General features: G+C 60.4%; 1 protein-coding gene across 3 annotated transcripts in view; it reads left to right on the top strand.

Moving 5' to 3' along the window:
• The window catches only part of EPN2 (epsin 2), a 67,282-nt gene that overhangs the window by 33,552 nt on the left and 15,468 nt on the right, over positions 1-18,262 (top strand). For 2 of the 3 annotated variants that reach the window (XM_068529502.1, XM_068529503.1), the window contains exons 3-5: positions 14,842-14,954; positions 16,367-16,459; positions 17,249-17,453. In XM_068529502.1, coding sequence (XP_068385603.1) covers positions 14,842-14,954; positions 16,367-16,459; positions 17,249-17,453 — 411 coding nt within the window. The remainder of the gene's footprint in view (positions 1-14,841; positions 14,955-16,366; positions 16,460-17,248; positions 17,454-18,262) is intronic. The other variant, XM_068529504.1, reaches the window with a different exon arrangement.

The raw sequence follows: 18,262 nt of genomic DNA, 5'->3' as shown, positions 1-18,262 counted from the left end.
AGTGTCTTTCTAATGACTGGGCGGGCTGTGGGTCCCCTGACTGGCTCAGTGTCTGTTCTGCTTGAGCGTCTTGGGGTGAGATGGCGTGTGTCTGCCTCACTTGTAGAGGGAGAGGGCAGAAGCCTCTGCAGTAGCCGGCGTGGGCGAGGCCTTCCCCACCTGTGGTCCAGAGTGGTTCGGTCACACGGCTGGGTCCGTGCTGGCTGGGGCTGCTCTGTTCCCTCGCTTTGCATGTCGATGACTCTGGGTCTTTGCCCAGCGTTTGGAAGAGACCTCAGAAAATAGAAGTGGGGTTCAGGGCCTGACGGAAGCTGGTCCGGGAGCCACGTTGGCATCCTTGTCATTCGCCGACGTGGTCCCTGGAATGGCGCCTCTCTGCTTTCGCAGTGTGGTGGCGAGGCGGGGGTCCTGGCGGCCTGCGGGCTGGGAGATGCAGAAACTGTCTCTTCCGGCTGTGAAAACAAAAGTGCAGGTCACTGTACCCTTTGTTTTTGGAATAAGTAACGCTGTCAGCATAAAACTTTCTTACTTTCTAAGGCAGTTGTTTGCAGTTTGACAAACCGCTGTCGACCTTGCTTAGTTCAGCAGGTTTCAGTAGCATTTCGAGAAGTGGCGATAGGAGATTTGCATAGTAAGGTCAGACTGCCCGCCTCTGAGAATTCTCAGGGATTGTCGAGCTCAGAGAGGTCCGCGTTGCTTGTCCCATTTGCAGTTCCTGTTGTTTTCCCACTTAGCTGAATGGCTCTGCTGAGGCAAAGTCTGTGACCTTCGTGAAACCCCTGGAAAGAAATGGAACCTGCACCCCAGGGGCTCTAGGGGCTGCCCCTGCGCTAGGTTGCACCATAAAAGGAAGATTGCCCTTAAGAAGCGAAGTTGTGTGTTTCCCTCAGGGAGCCCCTCTCCACCCGAGAAAGGCCCCTGCAGGTGGGCTGAGTCCCGGGCCCCCAGCCTCCTCTTGGGGGAGTGGCTGCGTATGGGCGCTGGGGGCTGCTCCTCTGGCCTGCCTTTTGCGGTCATTGTCGTCTAGGTGAGGCGGCAGCCCGTCCATCGGTCCGAGGGTGTTCCGGGGCAGGGAGGAGTGGGTGGAGCCTCGGGTCCAGTCCTGCCGGCCTTGGCCTCCCCCGCCCTGCCCGGCGCTGCTGTGGTCCCGGCTCATCCCCTGAGACCCTGAGCTCGAGTTGCACGTTCAGGGTCCATTCGCGGGGCCCGGCCTCTGCTGCTGCCTGTCCCTCTAACAGCCTGTCACTCACTGTGTGTGTGTGTCCCTGCCCCACAGCACCGGAGGCCTTGCTGTGTCCCCAGCACCGCACAGGGGCCCCGCTGGGTCAGAGCAAGGAGCTGCTGCTGCTGAGCCAGCGCCCGCCCTTCCTGCCCTGCCCGCCCGTCCCGGGGCTGCCCTCCTGCTGCGCTGGCGCCCAGGTCCAGCCCTGCCTCGCTTGGGCCCGGTGGCCTGGCCTGCGGCTGTGTGCGCTCGCCGTCGCTCAGTGCCCCCGGTGCTCTCCCCGCCTCTCGAGGCCCCGTGTCCTCCCCTCTCCCCAGAGCCCGGCCCCACACTCCCGTGCCCCTCGCCCGGAGTCCTGCCAGGGCCTCGGGGGGCCGCTGTTCACCTAAGGCCTGGGGGACCGCTGGGCGCTCCCTGTGTCCCGCTCCCTGAGGAATTGGAGGGGGTCATGCTGGCCGCAGACCCGGGTGTGGGGAAGACCGGGCCGCCTGGCCGCAGTGTGTGGTTCCAGCCTCGCCCCGCCAGGCACACCCGGGCCTCGGCGCCGGTGGCCGGGAGCCATCTCTGCATTGCGGGGACACGTGCCAGGTGGAGGACCTGAAAATGGGATGGGATGGCTTTTGCTTCTCAGCGAACTGCCGTCCTTCCTGAGATCCCCGTGACTGTGGGGAACAGAGTTAGCTGTGCTGCGATTCTAGGTCACGGTGTTTGAAGGTCCCTAACTCAATGGGTAACGAAAATGAGGCTTCTCTTTGGATTGATTAATGGTGTATCCTGGACAGTCTCCAGCTGGGGCAGGTTAAACTGAAAACAGTTCTCAGGGTTGCCCACGAGGAAGTGCTCTCAGTCTGATCTGCCTTCAGTCCCCAGGGGCCCTGCCCCAGAGAAGAAAGTCTTCCCTTCTCTTCTGTTCTTACTGGAAGGAGCGCCAGCGAAGCGCCTCTGTGCCGCTTCCCGACGACCTGGAAACGGTTCCGCTCATCGTGCCTCACACACATTGCCACCCACCCCCCCCCCCACCCCCCACCCCCGCCCCAGGTGCCCGTGTGATCGCCTTGTTGAGCTCTGGGATGTTTCCTTCGCGCCTGTGCTCCCCTCACGGTCTGTACTGGACTCCGCAGGGAGGACCAGCTTTGCAGTGTCGGGAGGCGTGTTTCACAGGCTCCCCGGAAGGCCCGCTGGTGCGCCCGCAGGTTCCCAGTGCCCCCGGGGCCTCCCCGTTGAGTAACGGGGGGTCTGTTTGTGTCCCCCTGGCCCCCAGCTCTGCTGGGACGCTTGCACGTGAAGCCCAGGCCCGGGCCGCCCCGCGCCCGGGCCCGTGGGTCCCCCCACTCGGCGCCCTCGCGTACGCACGTCCGGCAAGTTGCTCCACCCGCAGCCCACACGGAGTTCTCTTTTCCTTCAGCTCTGGAGAAACTAAGGGTAAAATGGGTGAGCGAGTTTGCTTTTAGACAGTTTCTCGAACCCTGGATGAGTTTTAGGCAGACACGTGCTACGCGGTGTCACCCTTTTGAGTGCTTTCCTCTCGGTATCTCACACCCTCTGCACTGCGGGGCTGCCGGGGCTGTCCCGTGACTCCTTGCTGAGCCCTCAGCTGAGTGCCGCGCATAAGGTGCGGGATTGACGTGGGCACACGGTGGGTCTGCTTTGAACACACTGGCTTGGAATCCAGCACGAGGAGTCCCACTGACCTGGCTGTCGGAAACTGGTCTCGTGAAGTGCGGGCTGTGATTCAGGGCAGACTTTCGTGAGGGGCGCAAGTCGGACCCCAGGCCCCACAGGGGAGGCCTGGTGGGCGCGGTGCCAACTCTTGGCCGCGGCTGCTGCTCTGCCCACCGTGATCGTGTTTGAGGAGGGCTTCCTGTCGTGAGCTGCTCCCGTCGGCTCCTCTCCGGGTCTCCTCGCTCCTTCCGGTCTCCCGCGCACAGCTGCAGAGTTCTTTCCTTCCTCTGTAGCGCGTGGCTGCAGTTCAGTGCCCGCTTTCAGATTGCTTTCCATGCTCTTACCCACCCGCCTCTTAGGAATGACGCCCTGATCCCGGCTCGCAGAGAGCGCCCGTCCGTCCCAGGGGTTCCCCGCGGGGTCCGGCGCAGAGCCCCGGACGCACAGACAGGTCCCCCTGCTGGGTTAGCCGTGCTGCTGCCGGCCTTGGGCACACACAGTCCCTCGTTCCCTCAGCAAGGGGCGTTTTGAGCTCCCACCGTGTGCCTCTGTCGTGTGCCCCCTTCCCACTAACGGGGAGAGAGACAGTGAATGGTCGGCGTTGTACTGCACGCTGCACCATGAATGCTCTGGAAACCCCAAACCCAACACAGCCCAGCGTGTGAGGGGTGGGGAGGGTGGTCCGAGTGCTGGGAAGGCCCACAACAAGCCTGGACTGGAGGAGGAGGGCTGGGCTGTGGAAGGTCTGGAAGGGCATCCCAGGCAGGTGGAGGGCGGAGGGCTGGACCGGTGGGCAAGGCTGGGCCCGAGGGACGGGGAGCGGCCACATGTTGGTAGATGGGTGGAGGGCCTCCGGGTCATCCAAAGCCCTTTGGCTTTTACTCAGTTAGCTGGGAGCAGGGCAGGGTTTGGAACCGAGGAGGGATTGGATCCTGCTGAAGGGTGAGAAGGCTCACGAGGACCCTCTGGCTGTGTGGGGGGCCAGGCGGGCCCAGGGAGGCTGGTGGGAGACCCCTGCCTTTCCCCAGGTGGGAGATGACGGTGCTGGACCTGATGGGGCGGAGGAGGCCTGGGCACACTTTAAAGGAACGGGGTGGGTGCGCCCAGGGCTGAGAGGTGGTGACTGCCGGCCAGTGGTCCCCGCTATCGGGAAGGCAGGGCCAGCCAGCTGGCGGGGAGTGTGCCCGGACCTCCGGGGCCTTCCACCCGGCTTTGGGCCCCATGTCGGCTGATTGCTCCCAAAGGGGCTGGGCGAGGAATTTGGCGGGAGGCGGGACTCACTCGGGAGCCCGTCTCGCCGGAGCCGGTGTGTTCTGCACGTCGCGGGAGCCCTGATCTTCGGTGGCGGCGAGTGTCCGGCAGAGGCCGGCGCTGGCTGTCACGTCTTCAGGTGGGAAATCGAATCAAGAGGCTGGTTGGTAGCGCCAAGCAGACCCTCGGAGGTGGCAGTTGTAGTGACACGTCTGTCCAGGCGGCAGATGTCAAAGGTGTTCGTTCTTGTCTCCTGGGCTTGGGCCCCCAGCGGGGTCTCAATGTGCCGTGGCAAGGCCTCCGCGTGGCTGGGCTGCTCGGGGCTGCAGTGCCTGCAACAGCCGGAGGCTGGCGGTCCCCGTTCACTTCCTGTAGGAGGCGGCGGGGCGGGGGTCGTTGGCGAGGACACTGAGGTGGACTCGCTCCCCCAGATCCGCTCGGTCGTAGCAGTGAGGCCAGGATCTGAACCCAGAGCCCTGGCAGTTTTACGGTTGTGTGGTCCACCTCGTGTAACGCTGGTAACTCCACGGGGCCCTCTGGTTGTCAGAGGGGGTGAGGTTGAAACAGCTGTCAGAGCTGCTGATGGGGGTTGTCAGTTAGGCGATTGATGTTGCCGTGTGCCAGGGGAGATGGAAGGTGTGGCTGCAATAGCTACACCTGTCCCTTTGTCTTTAAAGCATCCTTCGTAAAAGTGTAGGTACACAAACTGTCGTTTTATAGACTGTCAGTAGTGGATGTGAAAAAAAGCAAAGGGGGTGTTGAGTCAGGCTCACTCAGTAAGAGTTACACAGCAGGGCCATGTCTGATTCATGGCTGCTTGGTGGCCAGATTCCAATGGCCAGCTTGAAGGAAGGGGGCGTTTAAAATTATAGTATAAATAAAAATAAGAGGGAAGGTCTAAGAATAATTTTTCTTTGTGTTGGAAAGTAGACCACATAATTTATGGGTAATCTCTGTATATCACGTATTCTGTGTTTGTCTTCAGAGTACTCTTCTCTTTTATCTTCTGTCTCCTCGCACTGACAGAGCAGGAGCCTGTGCTCAGTGCCGAGTGCCTGACCCACGAGGTGCTCAGTAAGCAGTGAACGAACGCATGCTAAATCGACCTGAATTCTCTTTTTCTTGGTGGTGGTTTGACGTGACGTGCTTATCTCCATTGGTGTCCGCCCCTGTTAGCCTTTTGCGAATACACTTTGTGGGCTTTTCCAGAAGTGTGGAAATGCTGTACCGTATCTTGAGACTTTGAGTTCAGAACAGTGTGATTCCTAGTTGTTAGATTTTGTTTGGTAATAAAATGCTGTTCCCGATTTTGCCAGCTGCCCTGTCTCTGTTCCCTAAGCCACTGGCTCCAGCTGACTGCCCCGGGAGCTTTTAGATCTCCCGAGGTGTCCCAGAGCCCCGGCACGCATCTGACAGGTCGGAGCCTCGGGGCGGGCGCGGGCAGCGTGGCGCCGAAGCTCCCGGGGGGGCTCCGGGCCTGGTCAGTGCGGGCCCCTCCTCCCGTCGCTTCCGCTGACCACCGGCGGCCACGCCCTTTCAGAGAGTCACGGTCAGCAGGCGACTCGCCGACTTCCAGCGGCTCGAAATGGCTGTTGCAGCGGGATGAGCCTCTTCGCGTGGCCTGCTGGTGGGGAGCGGGGTCCAGCTGGCGGGGTGGTGACCAGCCCGTCGGGCCAGTGCCCCCGTGGGGAGCGGGGTCCAGCTGGCGGGGTGGTGACCAGCCCGTCGGGCCAGTGCCCCCGTGGCCCACTTCTCCAGGTCTAACTGGTAAGCATGGCTTGGGCGGCAAATAAGAAGCTCTGCTAGATTTTTCATTATAAAGGTAATGCCCGTCCATTCCCGATGGTGTAGAAAATGCAAAAAGAAGACGGACACACGCCGTAATCTTGTCACACAGGCAGCTGTTGTTCCCATGTGGGTGTATGTCCTTCTGGACATTTTTTCTAAGCATTTTCTTTTCTAGGGTTGCAGATGTGTTGTAAATGCAGCTTTGCGTCCCTGCTTTCTGTATCATGATGTCGTCATCCCCCAGCTGCCTGGCCTTTGGGAATGGGGGGTGGTCCGGCTTTGTCGCTTTGTCACGGCCGTCTGTCTGCGAGCAAAGCCAGTGGGTTCTTACTCTGAAGAGGAAGCGAAGGCCAGATCAAGACCCACATCCCCGGAGGCAGCTGTGTGGACAGATCTGGATCACAGGTCTGAAGTGTGTTCCACGAGACCAGGAGGAATCTCATGTTTCCTACCGTGCAGACAGTAGAGAAGTGTTACACACGTGTCGTTCATACCCACGTGACCTTTTCAAAGCACATTTCTCAGAAGGTGAGTGCGTTCATTCGCTCACTTCGTAAGCCCGAGGGCGCCGGGGCCGGCGCTGGGCAGGGGGGGCTCACGGTCGGCAGCTGAGGCCGGGCGCTCCGCGGGCTTCCGGTTCGGGAGAGGCGCACGCCTTCACGGTGCGACACGTGTAGCGCTCCGAGGGGGCCGGGCAGGCAGGTCCGGGGCTGTTCTAACCCTGCGTGCAGTGGGACGGGGTGCGTGGCCCAGAGGTCACCCCTTAGCCGACTCCTTACCACCAGATTCCCAGGAGAAATACTGCAGTCCCTGATTTTTCTCACCTCACTTCCTGCGTGCATTTTCCGTGTGGCTTTAAAGGTTAAAGTTTGGGTAGGTTAGACGTCCACACGGTGGGGACGGGGCAGTGCTCTCTCTGGGCTCTTGGGTGTCCCCTGTGCTAATGTGGGCACTGCACACGCTGCCGTGCCTGAGGGAGCCGCTGCTCAAAGGAGTCGCTCACCATTCCCACCCCAGTCACAGTTGTTTCCAGGTTCTCACGGCATAAATAACCACGTGGTAAGCGTCTTTGGGCAGAAAGCCTGCTTTTCTGAGGATTCTTCATTGTCTTCAATGTAGAGTTCCCAGAAGTGAGAGTAGTGGGGAAAATGTATGAACATCATTCTGTCTCTTGAAATTGGCAAATGTTTCCCCATCGGACCAGGCCCAGGTGCAGTGCCGCCAGCCGGGGGGCTGACCGTGCTCAGGTGATAGCGCCTGAGCCCAAAATGGGTACTGAAATTTTTTGAAAGATCATTTCTAGTTTAATAGATGGAAATTTCCGTCAAAACACTCATTTTAAAAGTGAGTTTCCTGTCTGTATTACCCTAAGAAACTGATGTAGGCATTTAATCCCAGTTTATTTATGATTGAATTAATAAGAGAGAAGTTACGTCTTTGTTGAAGTTCCGGTGTCCCAAGCCCTCTCCTCCGTCCCGAGCGCCTGCCTGGGGAGTTGTGGGTGCAGCCCTCGCCCCAGTGCTCCCCCGAAGGTCGACTTTCCCACGGGTGTAGACAGAGCACCAGGAACCATGGGGACCCCCGGGAAAAGGGCGAGGAGAAACAATCCCTTCCTGTTTTGGACAAGCCCTCCCTTCCCCACCTCGCCAGCTGGTGATCTCGTAACGGAGAGGGTTTCACCTGCAGCCCAGAGAGAGCAGCACAGACTCGCTCTTTTCTCTCAGGCAGAGGATGGGCCTTGAGTCCTGCCAGCAGATGACAGGGCAGCTTTTGTCTCTGCTCCGCCCGCCCCGTCCGTCCCCACTGTCTCCCACGCTGGCTCCTTCCTCCCTGGGCTTCGGCTTCCGCGTCCGTGGGCTGCGGTGGCAGCACCCGTATCTCAGGGTGGTGGTGACGCGTGTGTGAGCTGTGCCCTTGGGAGTCGCAGCTTTGTGCTCGCTGGAAACTAAACTAGAAAATGAACCTGGAACAAGCCAGGGTGGGGAGGTTCCTGGCCACAGGCGGGTCTGGGGTGTAGAAGGCATAGGTCCCCATTCTGCGGGCTGCGGACGCGGGCCTTGGGGGCCGCAGAGCACCTGCCCTGCTCTAGGCGTCCAAGAAGAACCCCTGCCCACAGAGCGTCCCGCTGGGGAGGGCGAGCTGGGGCCCCCGCGCGGCGGGGAGACCCAGGCTCTCTTTCCTCCCTGAGGGCGGGGCGGGGGCGGCGGGAGGGGGAGTGTGGTCTGAAGGCAGGAAGGAACTGGAGGACTCTAGGGCCCTCTGCGGCCATCGGAGCAGGTGCCAGGCGCGGGGTAGGGGCTGGTGAGCCGCCCTGGGGAGTGGAGGCGTGTGTGCAGGGAGGCGGGGCCTGAGACTTGACGCTGGGAGAGGCCCTGACCTGGGAGCCGCCCACCAGGGCTTCAGCGCCAGAAGTGGGTCGTGTCAGCTTTGGGGGCCGGAAGCCCCAAATCAGGGTGTCCGCAGGGCTGTTTCCTCTGAAACCCGCAGGGGAGCGTCCTGCCTTGTGGCTTCCCTGCTTCCGCTGGTGGTGGCCCTCCTTGGTGTCCCATGGCCTCGCTGCTGGCCCCCCCCCCCCCCCGCCTTGTGTCCACCCTGTGTCTCTTCTCTGCTTGTAAGGACACCTGTCACGTTGGATGTCGGGCCCACCGGCTCCAGTGTGACCTCAGCTTAACCGTTAACAAATGAATCTGCAGCAGCCCTGTTTCCGAATAAGCTCTCGTTCCGAAGCCGGGGGTCAGGGCTTCACAGCTCTGGGGCCCAGCTGTGCCCCAGCCCCCGGTCAGGGGGACGCTCCCCGTGGGCTGAGTCTCCGCTTGGGCGGCAGCACAGGCCACTCGTGCCGGGAGGGTGAGCTTGGGCTGCCGAGGGTCGGCATCATCCAGGCCAGGCCGGGCCCCAGACGTTCTCTTGTGACCTCGGGCCGGATGGTCCAGGAACGTTGGCAGGTGTAACAGCATCTCAGTTGAGCCCATCCAGAAACCAGCCGCTTCTCACCTCCTTCACAGCCGCCATCCTGGCCCAAGCTCCCACCGTCCTCCCTGGACCGGTCAGGTGGCGTCGCTGCTCGGCTTGCACCCTCCTGAAGGCCCTCCGAGAGCCCCCGGAACCGCCAGGGCCCTTCCGTCATGGCCCTCTGGGCGCTCTGCCTATGCCAGCCTCACCCCCTGCGCCCAGGCGAAGCCCCCACCTGCTTTCTGCTTGGTGTCCTTGCTGCCGCCCAGGCCCCTCTGCAGTGTCTCTGTCAGACCTGAGCACAGGGCAGGCTCTCCCCACCCCGGCCCACCTCCCCTGTGTGTGTGTGTGTGTCTTGTCCCCCCTCACTGGGACACAAGCTGCAGGAGAGCAGGGACTGGCCTCGGGCCTGGAGAAGTGCCAGGTGTGGCGTGTGCGAGTGTCAAGGACCGAGTGCTCAGGGCACCTCAGGGCTCTGGGAGGGCGTGGCATGGGCTCTGAGACTAGCTCTGAGTTCTCCTGCTGTGAGTGGCCCTGTGACCTCTCTGGGCCCCGGTTCCCTCCTCTGTGGGAGGGACTGATGATGCAGAGCAAGGCCTTAGGTCAGCCTTCGTCCCTCGTGGCTGGGGCACCCTGGCGAGCCACCTCACTTCCGGGCCTCAGCCCTGGCCTTCGGGGGGTTGGGGGGCAGGACCCCGCCTGGACTGAGGGTCCGGCGAGGCGCCAGGTGTGGTACACGTGTCACGTGCCAGGCGCTCCCACAGGAACTGGTCTGATCCTCACGACAGCCCGAGGCGGCGGGGACTCTGTCTCCGTCCTGCAGGTGAGGAGGCCCAGGCGTGGAGGACGTCCTGCTGAGGCCGAGGTGGAGGGTTGAGCAGCGGCAGGGCCTGGATCCGGGCCCATGCTCGCAGACGCCCCCTCCCCCGGGGCCGAAACACCAGCCTGGGTGGGGCCCAGGCACAGCAGCGAGTAGACGGCCCCGTGGGTGCGTGCCAGGAAAGAGCACGTGTTTATGTTTTCTGGGTGGAATCGCAAGAAAATGTCAACAGCTGTTTCCTCTGGGGAGAGGAGTGGGGGCAGGAAAAGAGGGGTGGCCCTCACTTCCTTTTACGCTGAAGTATTTAAAACAGGCTCTGGCGTCTCCCCTTCCCCCATCGACGTGGCGGTGAGGACAGGCTGTCATCGTAGCTGGCAGAGCGCACAGCAGCCGTCGGGCCCGTCTCACTCCAGCCCGCGTGCCTGTCTGCCCACTGTCCTGACAGCGACTTAGAGCCGACTGTCTACACCGAGACCGCCGGCAGCACGGTCGCTCGGAGGTCCCGTCCCTGCAGTCTTGCTGTGCTCGCAACCCTGATGTGCTGAGACGCTGGGCCGGCCGTCTTGCAGGGAGAGCGGCCCGAGGTCTGGGTTCGCCCAGCTGCTGCCTCAGTCCTCGCCCGGTACCTCTGTGAACTGAAATCAGATGGGGGGTCCGCACTGCAGTCAAGTTGGGGGTTTCGCCGGGGCTGCCAGGTGGTGGGCGACGGGCAGGGCTGGGCCACGGCCCACCCTCCGTTATGAAGTCACACCCCCCCTCTCGTCCTGAAGGTCACCTGGCTGTGGTGGTACTTTCGGCTCTTCACATCTTGCAGCTCTTTGGCTTTTCCACAATGTATTTATGCTTTTTTCTCTTTCAGTGTTACCTGGGGTGATCTGAGCTTATTTTCTCCTAATTTGCCTTGCTTGACTAAAAGCAGTCTTTCCTCTACTGCCTGTGAGCTGGGAGAGGGGGGGCCCTGGAGGGTCTCCCTGGGGAACGGGCTCAAAAGGCTCAGCTCTGCGTGGGAGTGTACTTGGTGGCCGAGGGTCATCGGTGACTCAGGAAACGGCTGGTGGAACACAGGGAGTTGTCGCCACATTGAGGAAGACCCAGTAAGCACTTCGCTGCAGTTCAGTAACGAGGAAGGAACTTAGCTGGACCGGGAAGCTGGTCACTGGGGGGCAGAAGCTGGCCCTGGGCTCAGTGCCGGCTCCCCAGCCCCTCCTTCAGAGACCGGCAGAAAGAGGAGGGCGGAGGCCCCGGCCGCCAGAGCCGCAGTCCTCTGCCCATGGAGGCCCGGGGCCAGAGCAGGTACCAGTCCCTGGTTTCTGCCGTGGGAGATGGAGGGGGGCGTCTGGTGGCTGTGGGCAGAGTGGAGAGCAGTGACCTGGGCAAGGCCTGGCCCCCAGGTTGGGGGGCCGCTGTGTCTCGGGTCCTCCTGACCCCTCCCCCCCCCCCCCCACACACACACACACACTTCATAGACGTGGAAGCAGAAGCCCAGAGAGGTGGCCATTCGTGTGCGGTCCCCCTGCTGCTATAGGGTGGGGACGGGACAGGAGCCCTGGCATCCCCGTCAGCTGGTGGGCACGGGGTTGTTAGGGTGGCGGCAGTGTTTGGACCCAGATGGGGTGTTCTTGGAGCCCCGCTGCCTGGCGACCTTGCATTCTTGCCAGGTTGTCAGACGTGCCTCGTGTACCCGGCGACAGCCTGCGTGCTAGGGCTTTACGAGAAGTCCCTGTGCAGAGCCGCCCCTGGGCCAGCTGGGTCTGCAGAGTCTGTGCCCTTCACTCGGCGTCCGTGACTGCAGACACCGCTTACGTGCTTTCTAGGAACACTGCAAAACGTAGCCAGTGAGAAGAAGCAATTTCCTGTTTTTCTGTTACCTTGACTGCTTTGCTTTCTTCTTTCGAAATTCCCCGACCTTGCCCATCTGAAGCGCCTTTGTTTTAGGGGCGCGTTTGGGGACCGGTGTGGGTTGGCCGGTCCCTGGAGCAGGCGAGCAGGGTGAGGTCGGGAGGCCCCGCAGGAGACGCCAGCCGTGTTTCTGGTTCTCCTCTTAGCCTGTATTTTGCGGGAACTGTTGGGCGTGTGTAGGCTCCCTGTTCAGCCTCCCCTGCCCCGAGCTTTCTCAGCCAGGGTAGCGGACTGGACAGGGTGAACGGGGGGCCCACCGAGCAGGTGAAGGCTTTGTGCTCCTCCCCGCGGGCCCGTCTCAGCTGCAGGAGAAGGGTGGTGACACGCTTGCTCGTGGAGTGGTTTGCTTGTGCGCATGGTGCCGGTCTTCCCTCGAGAGGGTGCTGGGTCAGAAAGCAGCCTGAGACCCGAGAGCGGCCGGCCCCTTGAACCCCCGCTTCTTCCACTGTCCCCGTGAGTTGTGGACCCTCAGACCCTCAGATCGTCAGAGTGGGGCGAGGGCCAGGCTCTGGGGGTCAGAAGGGCCCATTCAGGCCCGTCTCACCACCACCTCTGTCCTCGGGCACAAGAGGCCCTTTGTGGGGACGAGATGCTGTCACTAAGGCGGGAACGTCTCCGCCGGACGCCTCCCTCGCAGCTGAGACCGCCGTGTGCAGCTCAGCTGATGCTTTGGGCTGGTGGCTGTGAATTCTTCCGTCTGCGTGACCGAGAGCCGTGCCTCCCGTGACCGAGAGCCGTGCCTCCTCCTATGCAAACCGCAGCGTTCAGGGGAATACCCTTTGTCTAATTTCCATACTGATGTGGTGAGCTGTTTCCGTGTGTGCCGGCCACACGCTATCCCAGCAGCGTCAGCTGTGGGGTGCAGACGTGCACGTTTGCATTTGAAGCTGGGCCGGCCTCGCAGCTGTGCTGAGAGGCTTGGAGGGCAGGGAGGCCTCAGGTCTCCGGCAGGCCCTGCGCAGAGCCCGGCCCGTTCCTCCCGGTCCCGCCAGGTTAGGCCGGGTTCAGCTTTCCCTGCCAAGATGGGGCTCTCTGTTCAGGGGGCTTTTTGGGGTGTGGGATGGGGTCTGAGGTCTTCCCCTTTCTTCACTCCTGGTTCCCATCTGGGAGTGAACGAAGGGTGTCAGATGTGCCGTGCTTGCTCTACGCTGAGGGTTTTGTGAAGCAGCCTCAGAGACTCTTAGCAGGAAGGAGGCTGCGAACGGGCGGCCTGAGTGGCTGTGACCTGGACGGGAGAGCCACGTGCGTCACAGGAGTCCCCCCACACTGTCCGCCACGACTGGCCAGCTTCCTTTGTTCCCACCGGTCTGGGTGGTGATGTTGCTTCTAGAGCACGAGGAGGCCAGAGCTGCCGCCTGTGACGGGCAGAGGTGAAGTGTGGAAACACACCAACCAAAAATGCGCTTTTGTTTTGGTGTATTGTTAAGAAATCAAATTATTAAGGTAGATTTGAGGACGTTCTGTTACCATCTAGCTTTATTTCTAAAGAAATGCTTTGGAAAATATAATTGGGGCGATGCACTAGGCTGGGATTTGACTTGATTTTATTTAGAAGAATATGTTTGTGTTTTTTTTTTGGATAACTGCAGCATTTTGCTGTTTGACCTGTTCACTAGCTTAGAGTAGACATGAGGCAATTGGTTGCTGGCTTTTTTTTTTTTTTTTTTTTTTTTCAATGTTTCTCTTGGTTGACAGTAAATCACAGTGAGCACACCGTGCTTCAGGCCACATGATTGTGCCAGATGAAGTCTCACTGCCGTGTGTTTTACGTGTCTTTCCTAAACTGTAGGACAGAGTGATGCCAGTTACAGCCCCGACCCTGCACTGCCCCTGCAGCCTCGCCCGTTCTTCTGTGGGTTTTTCCAGGACCCTAACTGCATCTCGCCTCTTCTCCCGTTTTACTCACTGTAGCCAGAGCCCAGCCATCTAGAAACCTCAGTATCAGGCATCATCCCCCACCGTTTACTTTCTCCCAAAGAGGCAGATCCTAGGAGGCAAGCTTAGGTTGGAGATGTAGGCAGAGGCAGCATTTGCGTGAGTGCTAGGGTCTGGGTTTGCTGGAAGGGATGTAATGGAAGAAGGGGGCAGACGCATATACAGTCAGAGCATCTTTAACAACTACCCCTCGGCCGTGCAGTGGGACCCTCCATCTGCCTGTCCATCCATCTGTCCATTTATCCACGTGGTGGGTGTTTGCCAGCTGCTTTGTCAGACTTTGCGGGTGGACGTGATGGTGGGAAGACGAGCCTGGGCCCGTCCCTAGGAGCACCTTCTGACGTGACCCACCAAACTGCAGAATTGGGGTGCTGGGAGAGTGGGAGTGCTGACCCAGCCCTGGCGGGAGGCCGGCCCCGGAGGACCAGCCAGGGAAGCCGAGCTGGACAACTGGGGAGGAGCGGCTGGCACAGAGGCCCAGAGGGAGGACAGGGCAGAGGCATCCAAGGCGGTGGCTCCACACCTCTCCGGGTGGCAGGCCTCGCGCTCAGAGTTCCTCTCCTGGGGGGCGGCGGGCAGGGGTGGCGCGCTCTTGGGCTGTTGCTCACGAAGCTTCACGTCTGGTTTCTGCGGGCGCCCAGGCTCCCTGACACAGGAAGCGTGATGGTGCGAAAGCCCAGCGTTTTCCGCGTGGGGGGCCCAGTCTGGCCACAGTGGGGTTGTGCAAAGACCCCTTTCTTTGGGAATCAGCTGGGAATTCACATCTCATCCCTTCATCAGAGCTGCTTCATCAGAGCAGGTGCTGCTTCAGATGTTTAAACTAGCTAAGTACTTCAGCAAACAATGGCTATGTATGGTTTTTTTTTTTCAAGTCAACATGCAGTTTTGCTTAAAAAACAAAAATTTTCAGGGTTACTGCAGAAATGTTTGGTCTTCATTTTCCATGTCTTTAGGACCGGGAGATACAGTGAGATTCTTACACATGCGAGGGGGGTGCCTTGTACTTCTTTGAATGATCTTTGACCCAGCTTTTCAAGAACGGTGCTCTCGATGTTGTAAAAACTCAGCCCCCCTCCTTGAAGCCGTGCAGTGGAGACAGGCTCTGACCCCCGAGAGGCCCGAACTGGCCGCCCAGGGCGTTTGTCCTGGCGAGCGCTGCGTGGCTGGCGTAGTTGTGACGTTCCTTGGCTGTGCCCGCAGCGTATTCGCAGAGCCCCCTCTCCCGGCCAGGGTGGCCCTGTGGGTGCGAGACGGGAGCGGGCGGCTGGCCAGGGAGCGCTGGTCCTTCACGCTGACTTTGCCTCCCCCGCAGCCACCTCCCCACGGGTGTCCTCGGAGCTGGAGCAGGCGCGGCCGCAAACGAGCGGGGAAGAGGAGCTGCAGCTGCAGCTGGCGCTGGCCATGAGCAGAGAGGTGGCCGAGCAGGTGGGTGCCAGCAGGGATGCGCGCGCCCCCGTGGGGAGGGGCCCGGGCACACTCACACGGAGGAAGGGCTCTCGCTAGTTGGTCCTGGGGACGCGTCGGTCAGACGTGCTTCCTGGAAACGCTCCCGCCTGCTTGGCTGGGCTCCAAGCCAAGTGTCCACAGCCCCTCAGCGCCGAGTGCGGACCATGATCTGCACGGTGGGTCGAGAGCATCTGGACCCAGAAAAGGATGAGACAGAGGCTGGGAGGAAATGCCCAGGAGATGAGAGTCTGACATTCAGAGATGGGCATGTGTGCAGTTTTTCTTTTATAAGCACACGCTACGTTAAGATGGAGAAGGAGAGGGTCTTCCCTGATGGTCCAGTGGTTAGGACCCCACGCTCCCCGTGCAGGGGGCCCGGGTTTGATCCCTGGTCAGGGAAGTAGATCCCACATGCATGCTGCGCAGAGCGTCCAAATAAATGAATGAATGAATAGATAAATAATAAATTTTTAAAAAACACAGGTTTTTACAAAAAAGATGGAGAAGAAGGGAAAGGAGCAGGCTTCAAAGGGGTCGGCCCTTGGCTGCCGCTTTCAGGCCGGACTTGCTGCCCTTTGGTTAAAAAAGGCGAAGGAGTGCAGCGAGGCCCGCGGCCCCTCTCGCTTGGCAGTGCTGTTGAGAGACAGTGGGGGGTCGGATGGAAGAGGCAGGTGTGGGTCCCGCGGTGACTGGAATATCCCAGAGGTCCGTGTAGCGGCCAGCTCCCGGCAGGGCCCCTCTGTCCACTCAGGACGTGCGGCCTGCCATCGACGGGAGGTGCAGAGCACTCACGGGGAAAATGGGGCAGATGGACGGGCCAGCCCCTTGTAGTTCCTCACTCCTGTCTTATGGTAAAGAAGACGCAGTGAGTGTGTTTACTTATATTTAATCATTATATTGTATAAAAAAGCCAGGTCAGCCCAGTCTTCTTATATATGCTGACTGTGCCTTGAATAAATATAAATTAAGTATAACGAATCATTTCTGTTAGAAATCATAAAATATAAACACGCACTCATTTTCTGGAAGCACACACAGTGCGGGCAGGGTGGAATGACCTGTGATTTCTGTCTTCTTTCTAATCCCTTTGTGGGTTGTTTCTGTTTTATAAGGAGACATATTGCTTCTATAATTAGAAAGAATTTTGAAGTCATTTTCATTTTGAGAAAAAGTATTTTACAAGTATTTCCCTTCCCCCATCCGGGTGGGGGCCCCCCCCCCCCCCCGGGCGCACCTTGGGGTGGGAGAGGCTCGATGTGCACCTCGTCCCCGGACCCTCCTTTGAAGTGACGTGCGACACGGCTTTGGCTTCCGGCTCTGGCCAGGAGGACCTGGCTCGTGGCGATGCTGTTGCCGTGACCACCAGCTTCAGGGTCCATTGTCCTCTACAGGAAGAGCGCCTCAGGCGGGGAGATGACCTCAGGTTGCAGATGGCCTTGGAAGAAAGCCGCAGAGACACAGTTAAAGTTCCAAGAAAAAAAGAGGTGAGTGCTTCACGGGCCGGGCGTGGGGGGCAAGTCAGTGTGTGAGACCCTCCTGAGCCCAACCCCCAGCGGCTGTCACAGCCAGCGGCAGTGAGGAGAGGGCGGGTGACACACACACCCGCCCGAGGGGCTGGGCCCTCCCCTGACCCCGCCTCAGTTCCGTCCCCCGGCAGCTGAGCACGGTGACGTCCCCCCCGACCCCCACCCCGCGCAGCTCCGGCCGCTGCTCTGTAAGCTGCTAAGTGTCAAGTGCTTTGGGACAGTTTCCTGGCCCAGGGTAAGCCGGCGTCCTCCTTACTCTGTACCGGGCTTCCTACCCGGGACCTAAAGGTGAACTGGACGTGGCTCTGCCCCTGACAACCTCGTCATCCCGTCAGGAGACAGACCCTCCCGCAGAGCCAGGGCTCCAGTGGCCTCCCTGTTCCACTGCTGCGGGGTCCCTGAGGGCAGCCGGGCTGGCTGTGGGAGCAGGAGGGTGAGGCGGGCCCCGGGAGAGAGCCCTGGATGACGCGGGCAGCTGGGGGGCCGGGCGGGTCGGGGGACCGCGTCTCGTTGGGAGGCAAAACCCCTGTTCTCCTGGGAAGCCCCGAGGACCTGTCGACAGACGGCGGGCACTTGGCACGCGGCAAATAGCCGGTGTGGGTGGAGCCTGGTCCTTACTGGGAAGCGGTGATGTGGGGCAGCGCAGTCCCGGGTCCTCTGGGCCCCCCAGAAGGCCTCTGCACTGGGAGGGGCACGGGCGGACATTGGCCGCGAGGGCAGCAGGGTAAACCTGTCCTCTTTCTTCAGTCCTCGTCTCAACAGCATGGCTCCCACCCGCAGCAGACCACGCTGTTGGACCTGATGGACGCCCTGCCCAGTGCGGGCCCTGCTGCCCCGAAGGCGGAGCCCTGGGGCCCTTCCACTTCAGCCAGCCAGACCAACCCCTGGGGTGCTCTGGCAGCCCCCGGCAGCACTTCGGACCCCTGGCCGTCGTTCGGTAAAGACCTCCCTCGTACGTCTCCCCTGCCCGCCTGCTGGACGGGGGAGCGGCTGCAGGGCGCACGGCTCCCTCTCACCTGGCAGTGGTGGGAGTGGGTCTGGGTGGTGGGGGTGGGTGTCCAGACCTCCGCAGCCCCCCGCAGCGCCCCCCCTGAGGACTGCGGTTCAGGGCTCCGCTTTGTCCTGTTGTGAGTGGTTTTCTGCTTTGGGAGATTTCTTGTCCGCTGCCCACACGCCTCGGAGAGGGCTTGTCCCTCCTCTGGGACACGCGTCAACTCTCTCAGCCTCAGAATTGCACCTCAGGTTAAGAAACTGTAATACACAGCATGAAACGTCTAAATCACCGTGCTGTAATTAGCCAGAAATTACAGCGTTGCTTAAGTGATCGCTAGTGAAAAGGGGACACGTTTACTGTAATTCTTCTTACCCGTCATTTAAGCAATAGCAAATCAGTTTACGAGGCTAAGTGGATATCTTAAAGTTCTGTTTAATGCCAAATGTAAGGTGAACTTGTGATAGGTGATTCAGACAGGAGTGTGGCGCCCTCTGTTTAATTTGGGCTGAGATCTTGGGCACATGGGCTTCTGGATCACTGGGCACAGGGCTTGGCCTGCAGGCTTTGGGATGGTTTCCCACCGAGCCTGCCGCTCTGGGAGGCCCCCCGGGTGCTCCATCAACCCTGCTGCCCATGGCTGATCCGTGGGCTTTCTGTCTTGCAACCTCGAATGTATATTTTGTGCCAGTTTGTTCGTGTCTCTTGGGGCCTCTGTTTCCCCAAACCAGAACCATCTTTTGTATTCGGCTCGGTTCCCTGGACGTTTG

This window comes from Eschrichtius robustus, chromosome 20 (assembly GCF_028021215.1).
Source record: "Eschrichtius robustus isolate mEscRob2 chromosome 20, mEscRob2.pri, whole genome shotgun sequence".
Lineage (NCBI taxonomy): Eukaryota > Metazoa > Chordata > Mammalia > Artiodactyla > Eschrichtiidae > Eschrichtius > Eschrichtius robustus.
Note: the sequence above shows the minus strand (reverse complement) of the source record. Positions and strands in the feature narration are given on the sequence as shown.